The 20,468-nt window shown below is 41.6% G+C and overlaps 1 protein-coding gene across 3 annotated transcripts in view; it reads left to right on the top strand.

Moving 5' to 3' along the window:
• Nucleotides 1-13,129: 13,129 nt before the first annotated feature.
• Nucleotides 13,130-20,468, top strand: part of MAP4K3 (mitogen-activated protein kinase kinase kinase kinase 3) — a 189,149-nt gene continuing 181,810 nt past the window's right edge. For 2 of the 3 annotated variants that reach the window (XM_017532583.2, XM_017532582.2), the window contains exon 1: nt 13,130-13,577. In XM_017532583.2, the coding sequence (XP_017388072.1) occupies nt 13,482-13,577 (96 nt within the window). In that variant the 5' untranslated portion in view covers nt 13,130-13,481. The remainder of the gene's footprint in view (nt 13,578-20,468) is intronic. The other variant, XM_037740015.1, reaches the window with a different exon arrangement.

Below are 20,468 nucleotides of genomic sequence, written 5' to 3'. Positions count from 1 at the left end.
TTATGCTTTTAGGTATCACAAGTTCATAGAAACCTTTCCAGGCATTGAGATAGACACAGACTAGACATAAACAGCTCCACACTTAAATTTGAAAGAGGCTATTCACAAATTTCATATACAAGCTTAACCATTTGTAAATAAAATATAAAGTGATGGAGAAACTTTTATGAATTTCCTTCCTTTTATTTTACAATGAGAACAATTATTCCATTCACGCATGTTAAAACTATCTTGATAGTATCAGATGCCTAGCTGAGAGAGGTCATACTACAGTTTACTAATTTATGTTTAACTACTAATTTAAAGATATTTATTTTTGGCTGGGTGCAGTGACTCACACCTGTCATCCCTACACTTTGGGAGGCCAAAGTGGATGAATCACCTGAGGTGAGGAGTTCAAGACCAACCTGGCCAACCTGATGAAATCCCATTTCTACTAAAAACACAAAAAAATTAGCTGGACGTGGTGGCACACACCTGCAATCCCAGCTACCTGGGAGGCTAAGACAGGAGAACTGCTTGAAGCTGGGAAGCAGAGGTTGCAGTGAGCTGAGACTGCGCCACTGCACTCCAGCCTGGGCAACAAGAGCAAAACTCCATCTCAAAAAATAAAAACGATATATATTTTTAAAGTATCCCTAAGTAACCCAGATGATATGATCCCAGGCTGAAGGTCTGGCTCTAATACTAAGAAGAGGCATACCTTGATTCAGATAGGCTTTGCCATGAGCTCAGACCCGGCAAATGGATCTGTTTCCTGGGGCAGAGATCTGGATCAGTTTGAGAAATGAATTACCTTCCAATTGACTTTGAACTGTGAACAGGGGATAGGAGTAATGGAAAACTCCTGGTATTTGAACTATTTTAACTGAGCTTTTGTTTCTAGTTTTAATCTGTTTTGAGAAAGAAAAACTCCAATCCAGGTTTAAATCAAATTAGTGGATAATTTTTTCAAAAAAAGATGAACTTTCTTAATCTACAAATAGATTTGCTTTACCACTGTACAGGTTTTGTTGCAGGGGTGAAGTCTTCCTAGGAGAGAAATAGTAATGTACAATAAAGCTTCTAGTGAAAAGGGCAGTAGGACACCACTCTGGGGCAGTGAATGACTCTGGAAACACAATGTATATGACTATATTTGTTCCGGGCCAGCTCGGTCTGGCCCAACAGCACTCTGTATTTGGGAACTAGGACACAGGGCAACACCTCTTAAGCAGAGGCATCTGAGGGGAATTCTAGGCTGGATGTTACATAATGGAATCAGGGAAACACTATGCTCTAATGCATCATGGGATAGCACATAAATATAAGAAGAATTTTACAAAAAAATGATCTCCACCATCGCTTGGTCTCTTACCCAGCCTGTGCTTTCTTAGCATTCTTCAATACAGTCATGTGTTGCTCAGTGACAGGGATACATTCTAAGAAGTGTGTCACTGGGTGATTTCATTGTTGTATGAACATCATAGAGTGTACTTACACAAACCTAGAGGGTACAGCCTACTATACATCTAGGCTATAAGGTGTCACCTAATGCTCCTAAGCCACAAATCTATAGTGCATGTTGCTGTATTGAATACTGTAGGCAATTGTGACACAATATTTGTATATCTAAACATAGAAAAGACATAGTGAAAAATACAATATGAAAGATTTAAAAATGGTAAACTCATATAGGACACTTCCCATAAATAGAGCTTGCAGGACTGGAAGTTGCTCTGGGTAAGTCCTTGAGTGAGTAGTGAGTGAGTGTGAAGGTCTAGGACATTACTCTATGCTACTGTAGACTTTATAAACACTGTATACTTAGGCTACACTAAATTTATACACATATTTCTCAATAATAGATTAATCCTAGTTTACTGCAATTGTGTTTATTTGTTTTTTGAGACAGGGTCTCGCTCCATCACCCAGGCTGGAGTGCAGTGGCACGATCACAGCTCACTGCAGCCTCAACTTCCTAGACTCAAGTGATCCTCCCATCCCAACTTCCCAAGTAGCTGGTACCACGGACATGCACCACCAGGCCTGGTTTATTTTTATTTTTATTTATTTATTGAGACAGAGTCTCATCTTGTCACCTAGGGTGGAGTGCAATGGCGCAATCTCAGCTCACTGCAACCTTCACCTCCCAGGTTCAAGCGATTCTCCTGTCTCAGCCTCCCAACTAGCTGGAATTACAGGTGTGTGCTACCATACCCGGCTAATTTTTTTTATCTTTAGTAGAGACAGGGTTTCAGCATGTTGCCAGTCTGGTCTTGAACTCCTAACCTTGTGATCCACCTGCCTCAGCCTCCCAAAGTGCTGGGATTACAAGCATGAGCCATTGTGCCCAGCTAATTTTTTTTAAATTTTTTTTATAGACATGGGGTCTCCCTGTGTTTCCCAGGCTGGTCTTAAACTCCTGGGCTCAAGCAATCCTCCTACCTCAGCTTCCCCAAATGCTGAGATTACAGGTGTGAGCCACTACCTCTTTATATATTTTTAAATTAAAAAAAAAAGTTAACTCATAATAACACTTGGCTTAAAACATACAGACAATATAGCTGTACAAAAATATTTTCTTTCAGGGCTAGTTGAACCCCTGGACTCAAATAATCCTTCTGCCTCAGCCTCCCATGTAGCTGGGATTACAGAGCATCCCACCATGTTCAGTCTTTTCTTTCTTTGTATACTTATTCTATAAGTATTTTTGTATTTTTACATTAATTTTTTTTTTACTTTTTAAATAATTTTGTTAAAAACAAACTCACAAACACATACATTGGCCTAGGTTTATACAGGGTCAGGATCATCAATATCACCGTCTTCCACCTTCACATCTTGTCCCACTGGAAGGTTTTTTTTCAAAAACTTTTTTGAAACAAGATCTCACTATGTTGCTCAGGCTGGTCTCGAACTCTTAGGCTCAAGCAATCCTCCTGCCTCGGCCTCCCAAAGTGGTGGGATTAGATGTATAAGCCATCACACCCGGACCCCACTGGAAAATCTTTAGGGACAATAACACACACACAGACCTGTCATCTCCTACGATAACAATGCCTTCTTCTAGATACCTCCTGAAGGACCTGCCTGAGGCTCTTTTACAGTTAACTTCAAAAAAAATAAATAAGTAGGAGTACACTCTAAAATAAGGATAAATAGTATAGTAAATATATAAACCAATAGCATAGTCATATATTATCATTATTGAGTATTACGTATTATACATAATTATAAGCGTTGAATGCTTACATGACTGGCAGAACAGTAGGTTTTATACCAGCATCACCACAAATATATAAGTAACACATTGCACTACTACATTACACCAGCTACGGTATCAGTAGACAACAGAAATTTTTCAGCTCCATTATAATCTTTATTTTATTTTTTTTTTTTGAGACAGAGTCTTGCTTTGTCATCCAGGCTGGTGTGCAGTGATGCCATCTTGGCTCGCTGCAACCTCTGACTCCCAGGTTAAGAGATTTTCCTGCCTCAGCCTCCTGAGTAGCTAGGATTACAGGCACACACCGCCACACCCAGCTAATTTTTTTATTTTTAGGAGAGATGGGGTTTCACCATGTTGGTCAGGCTGGTCTCGAACTCCTGACCTCATGATCCGCCCGCCTGGGCCTCCCAAAGTGCTTGGATTACAGGCGTGAGCCACCGTGTCCAGCCCTCCATTATCATCTTATGGGACCACTGTCATATATGCAGCTTGTTGTTGACTGAAATGTTGTCATGCGGTACATGATCACATTTTGTTGTCTATTTTTTTGGGGGGGAACAGAGTTTCACTCTTGTTGCCCAGGCTGGAGTGCAATGGCGTGATCTCAGCTCACCGTAACCTCTGCTTCCCAGGTTCAAGTGATTCTCCTGTCTCAGCCTCCCTAGTAGCTGGGATTACAGGCACGCGCCACCATGCCCAGCTAATTTTGTATTTTTAATAGAGACAACGTTTCTCCATGTTGGTCAGGCTGGTCTTGAACTCCTGACCTCAGGTGATCTGCCCTCCTCAGCCTCCCAAGGTACTGGGATTACAGGAGTGAGCCACTACGACTGGCCAGTCTATTTTTGACATAGTCGGCACCACTAGGACTGGTTGAGTCTGAAAAGATATCATTTGAAATCTTGGCTTCCCAAGGAAGATGAGAGATCCTCCTCTAGATAATTCTTTTGCGTTTTCAACATCTCACCTTGTAGCAACACAATGTAGAGGTACTCGGTGCTCAGTTTTGTTGTTGGTGGTGTTACATTTGCCTGGAGGTGAGAAGATAATATCTGGCCTGAAAGATTGATGACAGGGCAGAAACTAAGATGCATGAGACCAGGTTTCTTGTCCCTGACACTTTATGACAGTGTGAGTTCAAGAATGCTTGTGATGATATCTGACTTAGAAGGGGGCAAATATGATTTTTGGAGATTTTTCTTGGTCAGGACCAAGGGGCCAGGTTGGGGTTGAGGATTTCAGAATTATAGATAAAAGTATGAATGGCATCCACAGAGTTGAGCAGTACAGCGACCCTGAGTTTGTTAGGCTATAAAAAATTGGGTACAAGTTTAGGCTATAATTTAGTGTTCTGGTAACAGGTAGTTATAATCCCCCCATAGTAAACATTGACCAGGCTGCTTTTGGAATACTGAATTCAATTCTTTGCCAGTGTTTACTCTGAAAGATATTAACAAATTAAATGTGTCCATATGAAGGGATGCAGATGAGATGTATGGAGTTCATGATGGATGAGAAAGGCTGAAGGGGATTTGGGAGAATATATCTAAGAGGGGACACAATAGCAGGAGAGAAAATATGAACTTTAATAGTTTAGGTCAGCATTTATCTCCATAATGACAACTAATAATACTTTTCTGTCCCCCTCTTTCCCAGTCTCTCTTTGGTATTTAACACTGTTGATTGATTCTCCTTAAAATTTCCTGTTTTGTTTCATTGATACCATTAGTACTACTTCAGTAGATAGTAAGATTGAATTGAAGTGCAAGAAATCTGCGAAAGCACTTGTGAAAGATAAAGAGGAAAAGTAGCAGCAGGAAGAAAGAGTGTCAAATTGCAATCCACATCTTAATACTGTGAAGGGAATAGAAGGAAGGATTGGGTAAAGAGTCTGACTGCCAGGTGGCTCCGAGAAAGGCTCAATTAGGCCAGTGGGGACCCCAGAGCAAAAACTGCCCATCAGAAGAAAATGCACTGGACAACTATAATGATTCTCAGGCATTGGCTAGGGGCTTATATAGAGAGGGAGACCTCTGTGTAAATGCCGTGATAGATCCCAAAGGCATGGTGGTGGGAGGCTGTCAGCTAATCACATGCCATATAGGAAGTACCTCCCTGGGGGGAACCTGACTGGTTCATTCCAATAGGTACCATACAATTTCATTACCATATATCACATTGGGTCCCACCTCCTTGGCCTTTTTTTTGCTAAATTCTCTTACTTTGCTCACACCCTAAGTGTTGGGGTTTTGTAGGAACCCATTTTCTACCTATTCCATACATTTTCCCTATAAGAATTAACCTCAACTCACGATTTCCAATATACCATCACTGTATGTTGATATGCACCCCAGATGTTAATTCAGGCCACCATTTCCCTTACCTACACCATTGCAAAGGTCTCTTGATTATTCTCATATCATGTCTCCAGTCTTGCCACCTGTCTCCAGTTCATTCTCCACACTGCAGCTAGTGAAATATTTCCAAGTCACAAATCAGATCATGTTATTCACATGTCCAAAACTCATCAATGGCTCCCTTTTGTTCTCAGTTAAAAGAAAAAAAAGGAAAAGAAAAAAAAATCATTTAACACAATTTATATGCTCCAACATGGACTGGTTTCTGCTTACCATTCCAGACTCAACTGTTACCACATTCACCATAAACAGAACTATGTTCATGTCTTTGAATGTAAACTTTCTACCTTTGGTGTGTAGTATACATTTTTGCCTGGTTAATTCTCTACTTGTCTTTTAAGTATCAGCTTAGATGTTCCTTCCTCTGTGAAGACTTTAAAACTTACAAAGACTACACTTGGTGCTCTCCTAAGTGGTCCCAGGAAGTACAAGATAAGGGGCAGGTGGAAGTGAAATGTTGGCTGTGAATCTATGGAGGGCAGTGAAATAAGATCATTGGGACATTGGAAATGTAATAAAACAGATAATATTTTACATATCAGAGCTTCTCTCAGCAAACATATTATATGGGATTGAAAGTAATACCTTGATAAACAGATTGGAGTGGGTGACAGTTCTCCCAAGGGACATGCTAGGCAACATTCTCAATCCAACCACGCTTCCCACCCTCCCAGCCAAACCTTGGGCATTCAAAAATTTGTGTTGCTATTTTTGTTGATGTCAGTATGGCTGGGAGCAGTATTGACATGGGGCAGGCAGGGATATTATGATGCATGGGGATCATCCCACACATGGAAAAATTGTTCCACCCAAAATGCTAATAAAACCTCCGTTGAGAAACACCATTAGAGGGCATGCAAATCTGAGAACTGAGCTGAACTGCTCAGAATAAAAGTGGAGGTTGAAAGTTGCCACGTGAGAACTCTCATCTCCACCCCTGCAAGGCAGAGCTCTCCCTCACTTGTAAACAAATATTGAGTACCTGTTTTTTAAAATACTGGTTTAGGCTGGTTGCGGTGGCTCATGCCTATAATCTCAGCCCTTTGGGAGGCCAAAACAGGAGGATCGCTTGAGTGATTGCTTGAGGAGTTTGACATCAGCCTGGGCAACATCATGGGACCCCATCTCTATAAAAAATAAAGAAAACTTAGCCAGGCATGGTATGTGTGCTTGTAGTTCCAGCTACTCAGGAGACTAAAGTGAGAGGATCTCTGGAGACTGGGAAGCCAAGGCTGCAGTGAGTCACGTTCATGCCACTGCACTCCAACCTAGGTGAAGTGAGACCCTGTCTCAAAAAAAAGTTGATTTAAAGAAACTTTAAAAACACATATATTGGTTTGAAAAAGAGCCAGATTATTAGCCCCAGGGGCATCTAATATTTCCTTTGGCTCTGCTTCCCTGTAGCTCTCTCACTGTGAAGTAATTACCTGCGAACTTTTCTGTATTCTCAATTCAAGTTCAGAGACCATGCCCTATTGCATCATCATAATCTAATATAGTGTTTGACACATGATAAATGCTTGTATTAGTTCCTTCTCGCATTGCTATGAAGATATACCCAAGACTGGGTAATTTATAAAGGAGAGAGATTTAATTGACTCACAGTTCTGTATGGCTGGGGATGCCTCAGGAAACTTACAATCATGGCAGAAAGGGAAGCAAACATGTCCTTCTGCACATAGGGGCAGGAGAGAGAAGAATGATAGTGGAGTAAAGAAAGAAGCCCCTTATAAAACCATCAGATCTTGTGAGAACTTACTGTCATGAGAATAGCATGGGAGAAACTGCCCCAATGATTCAATTGCCTCCTACCAGGTCCCTCCCACCACAGGTGAGGATTACAGAAACCATAGCTCAAGATGAGATTTGGGCGGGAACACAGACAAACCATATCAATACTCAATAAATTTTTCTGAATTAAAACTCCCCATATCTAAATATTAGCCCTGAGAGTGTTTCTAAATTTCAGATCTACGTTTTTATCTTTACATTTCCAGTCGAGCACTTCAAACTTAGCTATAAAACAGAACATCTACTTTAAGCCAATACAAAAACCCTTCCCCAAATTATACCAGTTCCCTTTATTATGGCAAATGCTATCATGACCCTCCCAATTGTCTAAGCCACAAGCCTACAAGTCACTAATGTCTCCACCTGCTTCCTCACTTCCCCAAGCCTGTGAATTCTATCTCCCAGTTATCTCCTGAGTTATTTCTCTTTTATCCATTCTCAGCACTCCAGACCCTAATTCAGAGTCTCTTATATACATTATTGCAATTGCTTCCTAAATCATATCTTCATCTCCATCTCCATGGCTGTCATCTTTAGAACTGACATCGTAAGACTGGTATCTTTAGAATGTCTTTAGAACACTCAAAATAATAGTAATTAATATTCTATGGGGTTACTGTAGTGCCCAGCACTACTTTTCCATGTATTTTCTTTCTGATTAATCAAAACAGTCATAGTTTTAAATAACTTCTCAAGGGTTTTCAGTAAGGGAACAGAGAAAAGATTTAAACCTAGGTAGCCTGGTTCAGAGCTGTACTAGGTTAGGCTATATAACCTTTTGGAGCTCTCTGCAGCTTAAACACACGATAACCCACCTGAAAACAAGCTCTTCACAAGCCAGCTTCTGACTTTTTAAAATAAGTGTAAATTTTTCTTAAGCATGTTTGAATTTTGTAAGTAAATTTTTCTAGCTGGTCTGTGGTAATGATTTCAAAACATACCCATATATCAAAACATCACATTGTACACTGTAAATACATTCAATTTTTGTCAGTTGTGCCTCAATAAAGCTGGGGAGAAATGAAATACATAAATTTTTTTTTTTTTTTTTTTAGACGGAGTTTCGCTCTTGTTACCCAGGCTGGAGTGCAATGGCGCGATCTCAGCTCACCGCAACCTCCGCCTCCTGGGTTCAGGCAATTCTCCTGCCTCAGCCTCCTGAGTAGCTGGGATTACAGGCACGCGCCACCATGCCCAGCTAATTTTTTGTATTTTTAGTAGAGACGGGGTTTCACCATGTTGACCAGGATGGTCTCGATCTCTGGACCTCGTGATCCACCCGCCTCGGCCTCCCACAGTGCTGGGATTACAGGCTTGAGCCACCGCGCCCGGCCAACACATAAATTTTTTTTGAGACAGAGTCTCACTCTGTCACTCAGGCTGGAGTGCAGTGGTGCAATCTCAGCTTACTGCAACCTCTGCCTCCCAGGTTCAAGTGATTCTCATGCCTCAGCCTCCCGAATAGTTACAGGCACGCACTATCACTCCTGGCTAATTTTTGTACTTTTTTTCAGTAGAAGTGGGGTTTCACCATGTTGGCCAGGCTGGTCTCGAACTCCTGACATCAAGTGATCTGCCTGTCTTGGCCTCCCAGAATTCTGGGATTACAGGCATGAGCCACCACACCCGGCCATAAATAAAAATTTTTTAATTAAAAAAAAGAAATCTGATTTTTTTAGCCCCATTGCCACCATCTCCCTCTGTCTTTAGAATTTAGGCACCATTGTCTGTTGTATGTGCTATATTATTTCACATACATGTCTCTGTGTGATTTTCCTCCATTCTAAGAATCCCCAGTTTTGCTAGAAGTAACACTAATGATCACACTTTCCTAGAATCAGAAAGAGCTTCCCTCTTCTATGATTAGAAGCATTCTTAGAAGTCATCTAATCTTCTGGTGGATGTCCTGCTTGTAGTGTTTTTTTGAGCTTAGGCTTGCTCAGTATCTTGTTTCCAGAGCAGCTGATGTACTGAAAATGTGAGTGGTGGTTATGTTAAATGAGAAGTGCTGAGGTGAATAGGCCAAAGAAGGGACTCCAGTGAGTTGTCAGATAAGAAGTCCTGAGGGTGAAATTGGGAGTCTGTGCAGGAGATCAAGAAGCTCCTAAGTCAGAAACCCATGGGAGATAGGCCAACAGAAGGATGGCCTGGATATGCTGGCAGGTGGGGACTGCTGCCCGTCTTGGCCTTTTTGTGTTCCTTGCTGTGTGACGCTTAAATGGGTAGGTGCTTTAAGGCACTGAGTGGCCAGCCTGGCACGTACCACTTTCCATCATCTGTCTGGCTAACTCCTATGTATTCTTCAAGGTTCAGCTTTAGGGTCACTCCTAAATCTTCCTCTGTCTGCATTAATGCCCCCTCTCTGTACTTCTCACACTAGTTCATGAGACTGCAAAATCCTTAAGGGCAGGCATTGTGACTTCTTGTCTGTATTCAATACCACTAGAATCTAATAATCATTGCCCTAAATACATTACAGGGAGGCAGATGTTGGCTTACCATAAGAGAAGTTTTTTGTTTGTTTGTTTGTTTGTTTGTTTTTTGAGACAGAGTCTCGCTTTGTCTCCAGGCACCAGGCTGGAGTGCAGTGGTGTGATCTCGGCTCACTGCAACCTCCACCTCCCAGGTTCAAGCAATTCTCCTGCCTCAGCCTCCCGAGTAGCTGGGACTACAGGCGCACGCCACCGTGCCCAGCTAATTTTTTTTTTTTTTTTTTAAAATAGAGACGGGGTTTCACCATGTTGGCCAGGATGGTCTCGATCTCTTGACCTCATGATCCGCCCACCTCAGCCTCCCAAAGTGCTGGGATTACAGGCATGAGCCACTGTGCCCGGCCACCATAAAAGAAGTTTTTAAAAAGTATGTTGTATACAAGCAGAGTATAGACTAGTGGTTAAGAGTCTGGCCTTGGTGTCATACTGCCTTTGTTCAAATTTTAGCCTTCTGTGTTACCTTGAGCAGCTTAATCTGTCTGTGCCCCATAAAGTGGAGATAATATTACCTGTGCCATCAGGTTGTTGTGTGAATTAAATGAAATATACATGAAAAATACTTGGCTCCATTCCTGGCATACTGTAAGCACTTAGCAATGTTAGGAATTACTACTTTTCTCTTAGTTATTATCATCATTCACTAGCAGTGTATCACAACGAGGTGGGTTGTTTTGGGAAGCAATGAGTCACCTTTTATTGAAAGTATTCAAGCAGCAGTAAATCCAGGAGAGATGCTGTAGAAGCAGTTCCTGAGTTAAAAAGATTACATGACTTCTAAGAATGCTTCTAATCATAGAATAGGGAAGCTCATTCTCTGATTCTAGGAAAGCGCGATCATTAGTGTTACTTCTAGCAAAATTGAGGATTGTTAGAATAGGGGGAAAAGGCACTGGAATTGGCCACATGCATATATTACAAAGAACAAAATATTTTCTTTGTGAGCAGTTAATTGCAAAAGCCTTTTTACTTATGTGGTAACCCACATGGCAGATCAGGCTCTTACATGACAATTCATCTCTTCTCGAAAGGACTAGTATGGCCCTGCCAAAATGGAACAGACAAAACTTTAAAGACTGTTCCAGCCCTCCTGAAATGTCTTTTCCTTTTGAAAGAAGTCTATTAGTGATACAAATGCAAAGTTATTTGCACAGATGATAATCTCAGCAAACAAAACACTGAAACCATTAGAACTTTCTTGTGCAGCATTCAGTCCTGAGCATTAAAAAGGCAGAGAGGCCAGGCGCGGTGGCTCATGCCTGTAATCCCAGCGCTTTGGGAGGCCAAGGATGGCGGACTATCTGAGGTCGGGGGTTCGAGACTCCCTGACCAACATGGAGAAACCCTGTCTCTACTAAAAATACAAAAATTAGCTGGGCATAGTGGCACAAGCCTGTAATCCCAGGAGGGTGAGGCAGGAGAATCACTTGAACCTGGGAGGTGGAGGTTGCGGTGAGCCAAGATCACACCATTGCACTCCAGCCTGGGTGACAAAAGCAAAACTCCATCTCAAAAAAAAAAAAAAAAAAGGCAGAGAAAAAGAGCAGACCTGGTTCCCATTTGGGTCAGTTTGTCAGGTCTGCTTATCTCAATCCTGTTTGGCCTAAAGATGCCAAACAGTTCTCCAAATGTAGACAAACAGAAGGAAGGCCTGCAGTCTGGGTCCTGGGCTAGTACCTTAAACAGGCAAAAGCAAGATCCTTAGCTATGGAATACTGTTTATAGTCAGGAATTTCTCAAGATACCAGAGCCTGAAGGTAGATCCGTCTAGAAGACAGTCAATGATAGGTACTCCTAAGGCAATAATTTAAGTGATATTTTCATATTACTGATGCTTTAAGTAATTAAAAATTACAGAACCGAAAGGCTGCTTGTATAGTTGAAGAGATAACCATTTTCAAACATCAATTTAGTCAACAGATACTCAAAGTAAACAATTTGAGAATTTAGTAAATATGAAATTTTGCTATAAGGAAAAGGATTGAAAAGATTTTTTTTAAAGTATGAAGCAGTTAACTCTAAGTAGTTTGCTCTACTATTATTTGATTATACTTATCCTTAACAGGTTTGATGAGACCTAGTTTCTCAGGAGCCACGAGGTATTAGGGAATATTTAGTGGTTAGGTGTGGTGCCTAAGGGGATTAGGAAAGCTTTTCTGAAGCAAAAATCCAAAGTGGTATTGCCAAAGTGGCCATCCCCTAATTGATTAAAACTCTTAAAAATGTCAATTGGGAATAGAAAGATAACCTTCCATTACCCTCAATCTTTCTTGGGCAATATTAACAATCAGAGCTGGAGTCCACAGAGTTTAGAGATAATACACTCAATCTGGGTCTTAAGCAGGGTGGAGCTTTGGGTAGGTAAGGTCACCGCTAAAGAGCTTCCGGATCGTCACGTGTTTGTATTTTAGTTGCAGTAATGGATCTAGTCCACCCTTCACCCTCCACCCCTTCTTTGCAGGGTTGTTTGACAACGGTGCAGTGCCAGCCCGTCTTTGCTAACCCAACCCTCTTCAAAGAGAGAGGTCAATCACTGCTTTAGCTCTGCGCTCTGCCTGCCTCCCACGCGGGATGGTGGGCAGCTGTTCCGCGTGTTTTCCCCTGGAGCTTCCACGCGCTGCCTACTACACACGCCTCTCTGGCTGCCCTCCTGGCCTACCCTCCTTTGCACCCTGGCAGGCCAACTCCAAGGGTCCGAGTGTCGGGGACAGGAGCAAGCACAGCTCACTTTTCCTGGGGGCTTTCCTCACGGTGTGTTTAGTGACCCCCCTTCCCTGCAATCCCAGAAAGGCTGCAGCGCTTGGTGGTATGCTATGTTTTGCTGCTTCTGAAATAATAATAATAAATTTCGGGACACTGGTTGTCTCGTAAATGACCACTATGCTGTCTGCTTGGAACTGGGACCAGATAAAGCAAGATCCAACTTTGTAGTTAGGGGAATCAGAAACGAAAAGAAGCCACTTTCTGCCGGTCCCAACCACGGTCCCTGGGCCAGGCAAACCTTCTCAAGAGTCTGGCGGCAGCGGTTGGGCACGGGTCCGCAGGAAAGCCAAGGCCTTTCGGGTCCCGAGCTGCTCCGCCGCTGGCCCGGCCAGGCAGGCGCAGAGCCGGAACGCGCACTGGTCGGGTGCGCGCCAGGCCTGGAGCGCTCCCTCCGGGATCGCGGCTGCGCAGTCGGGCGGGAGTCGGGAGAAGTGGGAGGAGGTTGGACGAGCCGGAGTAAGGGGAGGGGGAGGAGCGGTGAAAGCGGAAGCCATGTTGGAGTTTCACCCCGAGCGAGGGGCTGCGAGGGTTCTCCTCTCCTTGTGGGTGTGACCGAGTTCGGCGCGGTGGCGGGCTGCGAGGGGCGGGGACGGTTGGGCCGTTCGTCGTCGTCCACAGCGGCGTGAGGGGAGCGGCGGCGGCGGCGGCGGCGGCGGCGGCGGCGGCGGTGGCCGCAGCAGCGTGGAGCCGGGCAATTGTGACCGCCGGGGGAGCCGGGGTCCGGCCGCGGCGCCCTCTCTCCGTGTGGCCCCCTGAGCGCGCCCCCCCTCCCCTGCCCGGGAGGGAGGCTGGGGGCACCTGGGGCCCGCCATGAACCCCGGCTTCGACCTGTCCCGCCGGAACCCGCAGGAGGACTTCGAGCTGATTCAGCGCATCGGCAGCGGCACCTACGGCGACGTCTACAAGGTAAGGACAGTGGCCGCGCGCCGCCGAGGCCGTGGGGTCCCGACCCGCGGCCAAGCTTGGGCGCCCGAGTCCGCGCCGCCTGTCCTCGGGAGACGCTGGCGCCTGGGAGCAGTGGGGGAGGAGGAGCCGCGGACGCCGAGGGCTCTGATGCCTTGGTGAACAAAGGGCCAAATGTGTTACCCCGAGACCTCCCCAGCCCTTACCTGAGACCTCCCCAGCCCTCACGTGAACCCTCCGGTGGATGTGATTTTTGCCACCTCCTCTCTTGCGTGCGTTTCCAGGGAAGGGCAGAACGAGAGCGGGCCACTCTGCTCATCACAGTGCAGGGAGGGTCTGGGGTGTTTGTTGCATTGGCAGGGTCAACGCGACGAACCGGACAGCAGGGGTCTGGCGTTGTCAAACCTGCCTGCTTCACAAGGACCTGGGATTGCCGGCTCTAGGTTGGGAGCTGCTGCCCACCAGGCCTTGGTGGTAGTGGTTATACTATGCTGGGCGACCTCCATCCTCCATCGACAGCTCTCAGCCTTTAGCGTCTTATCATCCCCCTATCAGTTTCTTCTAATTTTCCAAGTGATGACTTTTTTTGTGTATAAAAGCTTTCTTTCTTTTCTTTTCTTTTCTTTTTTTTGAAAAAGCAACTTTGTTTTCTCTAAGTTGAATTGCACTGCAATGCCATATAAAGTTGTTTTTTTAAAAAGTGACTTGAATACTTAGGGAAGGTACTGGTTTGACAAGGTTACAATTCAAAGTCCATTAGCATTACAGCATTCCTGTTGTAGAGGGAACACTTCTAAATGTGGGAGGATAAATCACTCTTCCCTGGCCAACTCAACTCTTGGCCTCGCAGTTACTGCCAAGAGAGGAGATTGGTGCCAAATGTGGCAGCAGTCTTGATTTAGTTGTGTATCTTCTTACTGGTAACTGAAGTTGAACTCCTCCTATTTCACCTAACACCTGAGGATGCACAAAGAAACGTAATTTTGCATTGGAAAGTTTAGTTTTAACTTTATTTTGCCCATGTTTAAGCAATAGGTTTTTACTCTTCAGTATAATGCCGATGTTAACTTACATATTTAATCCATTGCAGCTAATGTTCTGCTTTAGTCTCGTTTTGTGGATGATTTGCTTTTCCCTGTCATGGATCTCATCACTTTTTCGACTAGGCAGGTATATTGAGCACACCTACAATGTATGAGATACTGAGCAAGTAAGCATTTGGGGTTCTAGCAGTAAACGATAGACTTGGTTCCAAATCTTACTAGGGGTTTCCGTTTTTTTGGACAAGGACAGTATTAAACAGCCATTTAAATAATTATCTTATTGCAGTTTTATTTTGTGCTACAGAGGAGAAGAGTGTAGGGATCAGAGTTATGAGAGCATGTAATAGGACCTGATTCTGTTTGGGGTGTCAGAGGCTCATCGCCCTTTAGCTGAGATCCGAGGTGTACTGGGGAGAATTATGCCAGATAGGGGAGCATGATATGTGAAGGCTCTGAGGCCTGGTTTGAAAGAAGACCTGTGTAGTCTGAGTATCCAGAGAGGAAGGATGGCTCTAGATCTGGCAGGCCTCTCAGTTCTCATTAGGAGATTGGACTTCTTTAGGACAGTCGGGTACCACTGCAGGTTTTTAAGCAGGGGAGTGAAATTAGATTTAGGTTTTTGAAAGATCTCCCTACTACAGCATGAGGAGTGGAATGGAGGGGAAGAGCGGTTGGGAGGCCATTGTGATAGTCGAGGTAAGAATAATGTTGTTAAGGCATATGGTGATGCCTGTGAAAGTAGGAGTGGTTGGATGCAAGTCGCTTATGGCTGGTTGGGCAAGTTCACTTCTATTCTGATGAAAAGTTAACTAAAACTTGATGAATGTATAAGTTTTATGTGGCAGGGTATACAGTAAATTTTTTGCAGGAATAATTGGCTGTGTACTTACTATATTTAAAAAAAAACAGTAGTTAAGCCACATGATTAAAAAATAAAAAAATTAGGGCCTGTAATTTCCTGTGTAATAGAAGTATAGTAAGTTGATTAATCTTTTCATTCGTTTAAAATAATGATAATACTAGCTGTTGTTTATGGAATGCTTATTACTTACCAGGCACTGTAAGATTTTTCTAAACAGCAAACCTGTGAGATAGGTACTGTTGTTAACTCCATTTTGCAGTTGAATAAACTGAGGCACAAGGAGATTAACTAGCCAGAGTTGGTAGGTGGTAAAGCCAAAATTTGAACCAGTTAGAGACTGTATTCTTAACCAACAGACAGTACTGCCTCTCTAAAGACAAGAAATGGGCAGATAATGTATTACATTTTCAGTGGGAAAACTGAGGCACACAGTTTAGCATTTGAGTTGTAGCCACATTCTGAGTTAGTGTAGATCTTTCAGAAGTAGTTGGAATACCTAACTCCTGCTGTGCCGCCAGGCCTCACTGTTTTTGTCATCTGCCAAGTGGACATCAGATAAAAAGATGCTTGGTCCCTGCCTGCTAGACTCTTCCAATACCAGTGACCAAAGCAGAGAAACTTCATGTAGTTTTTGGCATCAGATCCCCCTTTTATTTGTATTTTTGTCTGTAATCAAATTTATGCTATAAAGTTACAAATTTTTGTTATTTGTTTTGCTGTTTTAGATTTTTCTTATTTATACAAATTAATTGCATTAGAGAAGTACATTGGTTTCAAAAGCCTGTATATATATATATATATATATATATATAAAGGAACTTTGTATATATATATAAATTAAGGAACCTTTTATATATATTTGTGTATATATATTTATATATATAGATATATATAAATTAAGGAACTTTGTATATATAAATTAAGGAACTTTATTTATATATATTTATATGTAAATACGTATTTATATATATTTATATGTAAATACGTATATATATATTTATATATAAATACGTATTTATATATATTTATATGTAAATACGTATTTATATATATTTATATATAAATACGTATTTATATATATATAAATACGTATTTATATATATATTTATATATAAATTAAGGAACCATATATATATATATATATATATATATATATATAATATATATATATATATATAAAGTTCCTTAATTTGTCAGCATTTAGGTGGTGAAAATGGAATGACTGGATTAAATAAATAAGAGACCTGATTATAGTCATTGTTGGAAGGTTGGTGGAGATTTTTATTTTGAAAATGGTTTCCTACTCAGTGTAATAACATGTACTGAAGGTAGCATGGTGTAGTTAAAAGGTACTGAATAAGGATGTGGACAATCTGGGATTTATTAGCTCTGTGACCTTGTGGAATCAACCTCTCAGAGTTGTTTTGTTGTGGAGGTAGTATTACCATCATAGGCCCTTCTGCTTTTGGTCTTGGATAAATGACTCAAATTTACTCAGTAATTAAGTTATTTTTATTTTTTTCAGCCCAATGCATATATACATCTTATCTGCACTGTCTAAAAAAAAGTCATATCTTGTAAGTGTCATGTAACTGCAGGCTTTATCTGTCATGAAGTGTCTGCATCTTGGGTTACCTGGGGACCTAGGAGCTGACAACTAGAGCTCTTTGGTTGGGCCTCAGGAGGCCCATAAAGTGCTCTGAAGTTAATAGGCTTAATGTTATATGTGTTTGTGTTTTTCTGTGGAGATGGCTTGTGGTATTCATTGCATTCTTAAGAGCTTCATGATCCAAAAAAATGAAAAGAAAAAATCCATAGGATTGCCATTTGAAAAAGTTTTCTTGGGGAAATCAGATAGTTCTGTTATAGTAGATCACATGATCAACATTTAATATGATTTTCACATGCATTGTGCCATCTTTTCTCAGGCAGTTTTCCAACTTAATTTTTATTATTACCACGCTTTAAAGTCTTTATGTCCTTACGTTTTTCTAGATACATTGCTAGAAAGAAGCAGGAGATAGTAAAGCTGGAGTTAGGATAAGGCAAAAGAAGTTTTGAAGGAATAGTCTTAATATGGTATCTATGGAAATATCTTACCTAGTCTTGTGATTTCAGTCTGGTCCCTGTGAATGATTCCTAGCCTGTGTATCCAAGACTACAAACACAAAGACTCTAGGCTTTAAGCCTTAGAGTCATCTTTAGTGACTTTCGGACTGGACTTTTTAGGCATTAGCCAAATTCTGTACAGAGGCATTTTTCCAAAGTGTGGTTGGGATGCTTCAGGAAAAGCCATACTATGAGTAGGTTAAAGACTGACAAGTCCTATGGTAAAGAAACCTGGTAAACTTTGCTTTAATAATAAGACCTGATTATAGTCATTCTTGGAAGGTTGGTGGAGGTTTTTATTTTGAAAACGGTTTCATACTCAGTGTAATAACATATTTATTGTACTTAAGGTGGCATGGTGTAGTTAAAAGGCACTGAGGATGTGGACAATCTGGGATTTATTAGCTCTGTGACCTTGTGGAATCAACCTGTCAGAGCTTTTTTGTTGTGGAGGTAGTATTACCATCATAGGCCCTTGATGACAAAAACTATGAGATTCTTTTTCTCTTTAATACATATTGCTTGTCCTTAGTCTTAGTGTCTTGAAGAGCATGCTTTGAAAGGTTGATACTGATTTGTTTTATCTATGTGTGTTTGGAAGCCATTTGCTCTGAAGCACAGGCTGCAGTGTTGCTAAGCTTCCAGGTAGCATTCACATGGTAGCCTATGTAAATAGATTTAGGTGTCTGTGAAATCTCGCAGGAGAAAAGGTGAGGATTGGGCAGTAAAATCAGGAAACCAATTTGTATGCATTTAGAGAATTATGTGTTAGTTTATTTGTAATTAGGCGTTTTTCAAGGTGTTCTACTTAATATTATCAAAGACTAATTCTTACATTGTAATCAGCATTTGTGAGAACCTTTCTGGAAAACTCAGTTCTTAAACCTAACTGATGAAGACCTTAAGCATTTAGAAAAGAACATTTGAAGGAAACTCAAACATTGTTATTTGGAGTTATGCTCACTTTTATTTACTTCCATTTAGAATAGAGTCTAGAGAGACCAGAAGAAATGGCCCTAAACTGCAGAAAGATCATTTAAAGTTGATTAAAGTAGAATTTCCAATCATCAGTAGCTGTTTGAGGTGAAAAGTGACACTGGAGTAATTTTGCTAGAATGTTTGAAAAGCAAACAAACAGGTTATCTGACTTCGATACAGATCTGATTTCCTAAAGGAGGTACTTACCTCCAACCTTTGATCTGTATATGTATTTATTTGTGAAACATATCTAATGCATGATTTTGTATTGAGAATGAATATTAAGTTCTCTCATGAGAGTACATTGAACAGCCACCATACATTGAGCTGTGTAGTATGAGAGGAAATGTGTTAGGAACTGTGAGTAGAGTAGCAGAAATGACAAGACTTGGTACTTGGTATTTACAAGGAACATAAAATGTGTACCTGCTATTAGCTATCATAGTTTGAGATCAAGATCTTGTTGGTTTTCTCATTTATATCATAGTAAATCTCTTGCTGGCTGAGAGATTCTCTAGATACTCCATAATTGCACAACTGGCCTCTCTGTAGCACAGCATAGTGATTTGAGAACAGGGTTCTGGAGCCAGGCTGCCTAGTTTGACCACCCACTAGTTCTTTGTCCTTGGGCCAATTACTTAATCCCTCTCTGTCTGTCTCAGTTTCCTCAGTTATAAAATGGAGTTGCTTAGAAAAGTGCTTGGGACAGTACCTGACACATAATAGTGTACTCATTGTTAATTGCTGTTAGTGTTTAGTAGTATTTGTTATTATATATTTCTTCTGCTACCGTCCTTCTAACCTACTCTGTTCCTCATGTTCTGCCTCAGGGTTTTTAGCTTGCTGTCTCTGCCTAAAATATACTCTTCCCCCCCAGTATCTGTTTGGTTTGCTTCTTCCTTTAAAGGCTCAGCTCAAATGCCACCTTTTAACGAGGCTCTTCCTTACCACCCTACAAAAAACAGCACTTTTCCCACCACTTTCAAGGATACAAATCAGGGATGGATCCGGGTTTTATGGGACCTGAAGTTTATGCAGTTTTGAGGACCCTCATTAAAAAAACAAACTAGAATTTTTTTAAAAAGATATGAAAGTGAATCTTTAGAATGAGAAAAGATATCCCAACAAAATACTATAACCTTAGGTACCTTTCTTCTGAGGTTTCTTTAGGCGTTTAATCAGATACGCTCACAAAAAAATGCCTTCTGGCTCCCTGTCTCCACCAGGAATACTCTACATGTCCCAGTAACTCTCAGCACTCACAGAGGGCCATGCAAGTGAAGGGGCCTGAACTTTCAAGTTTTGTTAGCTTCACGAAAAATTCAGTTTGGCTCTTTACCTTTTCATTATGGCATGTGTCACCACGTGTTTATTTGTTTATTGCCTGTCTCTCCCCACTAGAGTGTACATCCAGGAAACTGGCGATTTGGCTTTGTTCATTGCTGTATCCCCAGTAGCTGACCCATATTAGATTCTTAATGCATGTTTGTGGAATGAATAAATGAACCAACATGAGAGGAACAAACCATAACTGTGTGAATTTAGAGAAAGGAGATGGTTGTTTCTGACTGGGAGAAATCAGAGCAGTCCTTGCAGAGGAGGTGGCATTGGGCTTGACTTAAGAGTTCTGGCAATAGTGGATACTGAATGAGTTAAATGTATGGATTATTATTAGGTCTTAAATCTAAAATCGATAGGCTTAATGTATCTTTGGCATATTAAGCAATGTTCATAACTGTTATATGCATGTGAAGACACTCTGTCATTTTGAACTAAAGACCCCTAGTGACTGACTAGTGAATCTATCAGTAGGCTATCATATATGACTTTTATTATTATTATTATTATTATTAATACAAAGCCTTTTTAGGAAGAGGACTTTCTTCACCAATACAAAAAAAG

The sequence above is a fragment of the Cebus imitator genome, unplaced genomic scaffold (assembly GCF_001604975.1).
Source record: "Cebus imitator isolate Cc_AM_T3 unplaced genomic scaffold, Cebus_imitator-1.0 Scaffold77, whole genome shotgun sequence".
NCBI classification, from domain to species: Eukaryota; Metazoa; Chordata; class Mammalia; order Primates; family Cebidae; genus Cebus; species Cebus imitator.
Note: the sequence above shows the minus strand (reverse complement) of the source record. Positions and strands in the feature narration are given on the sequence as shown.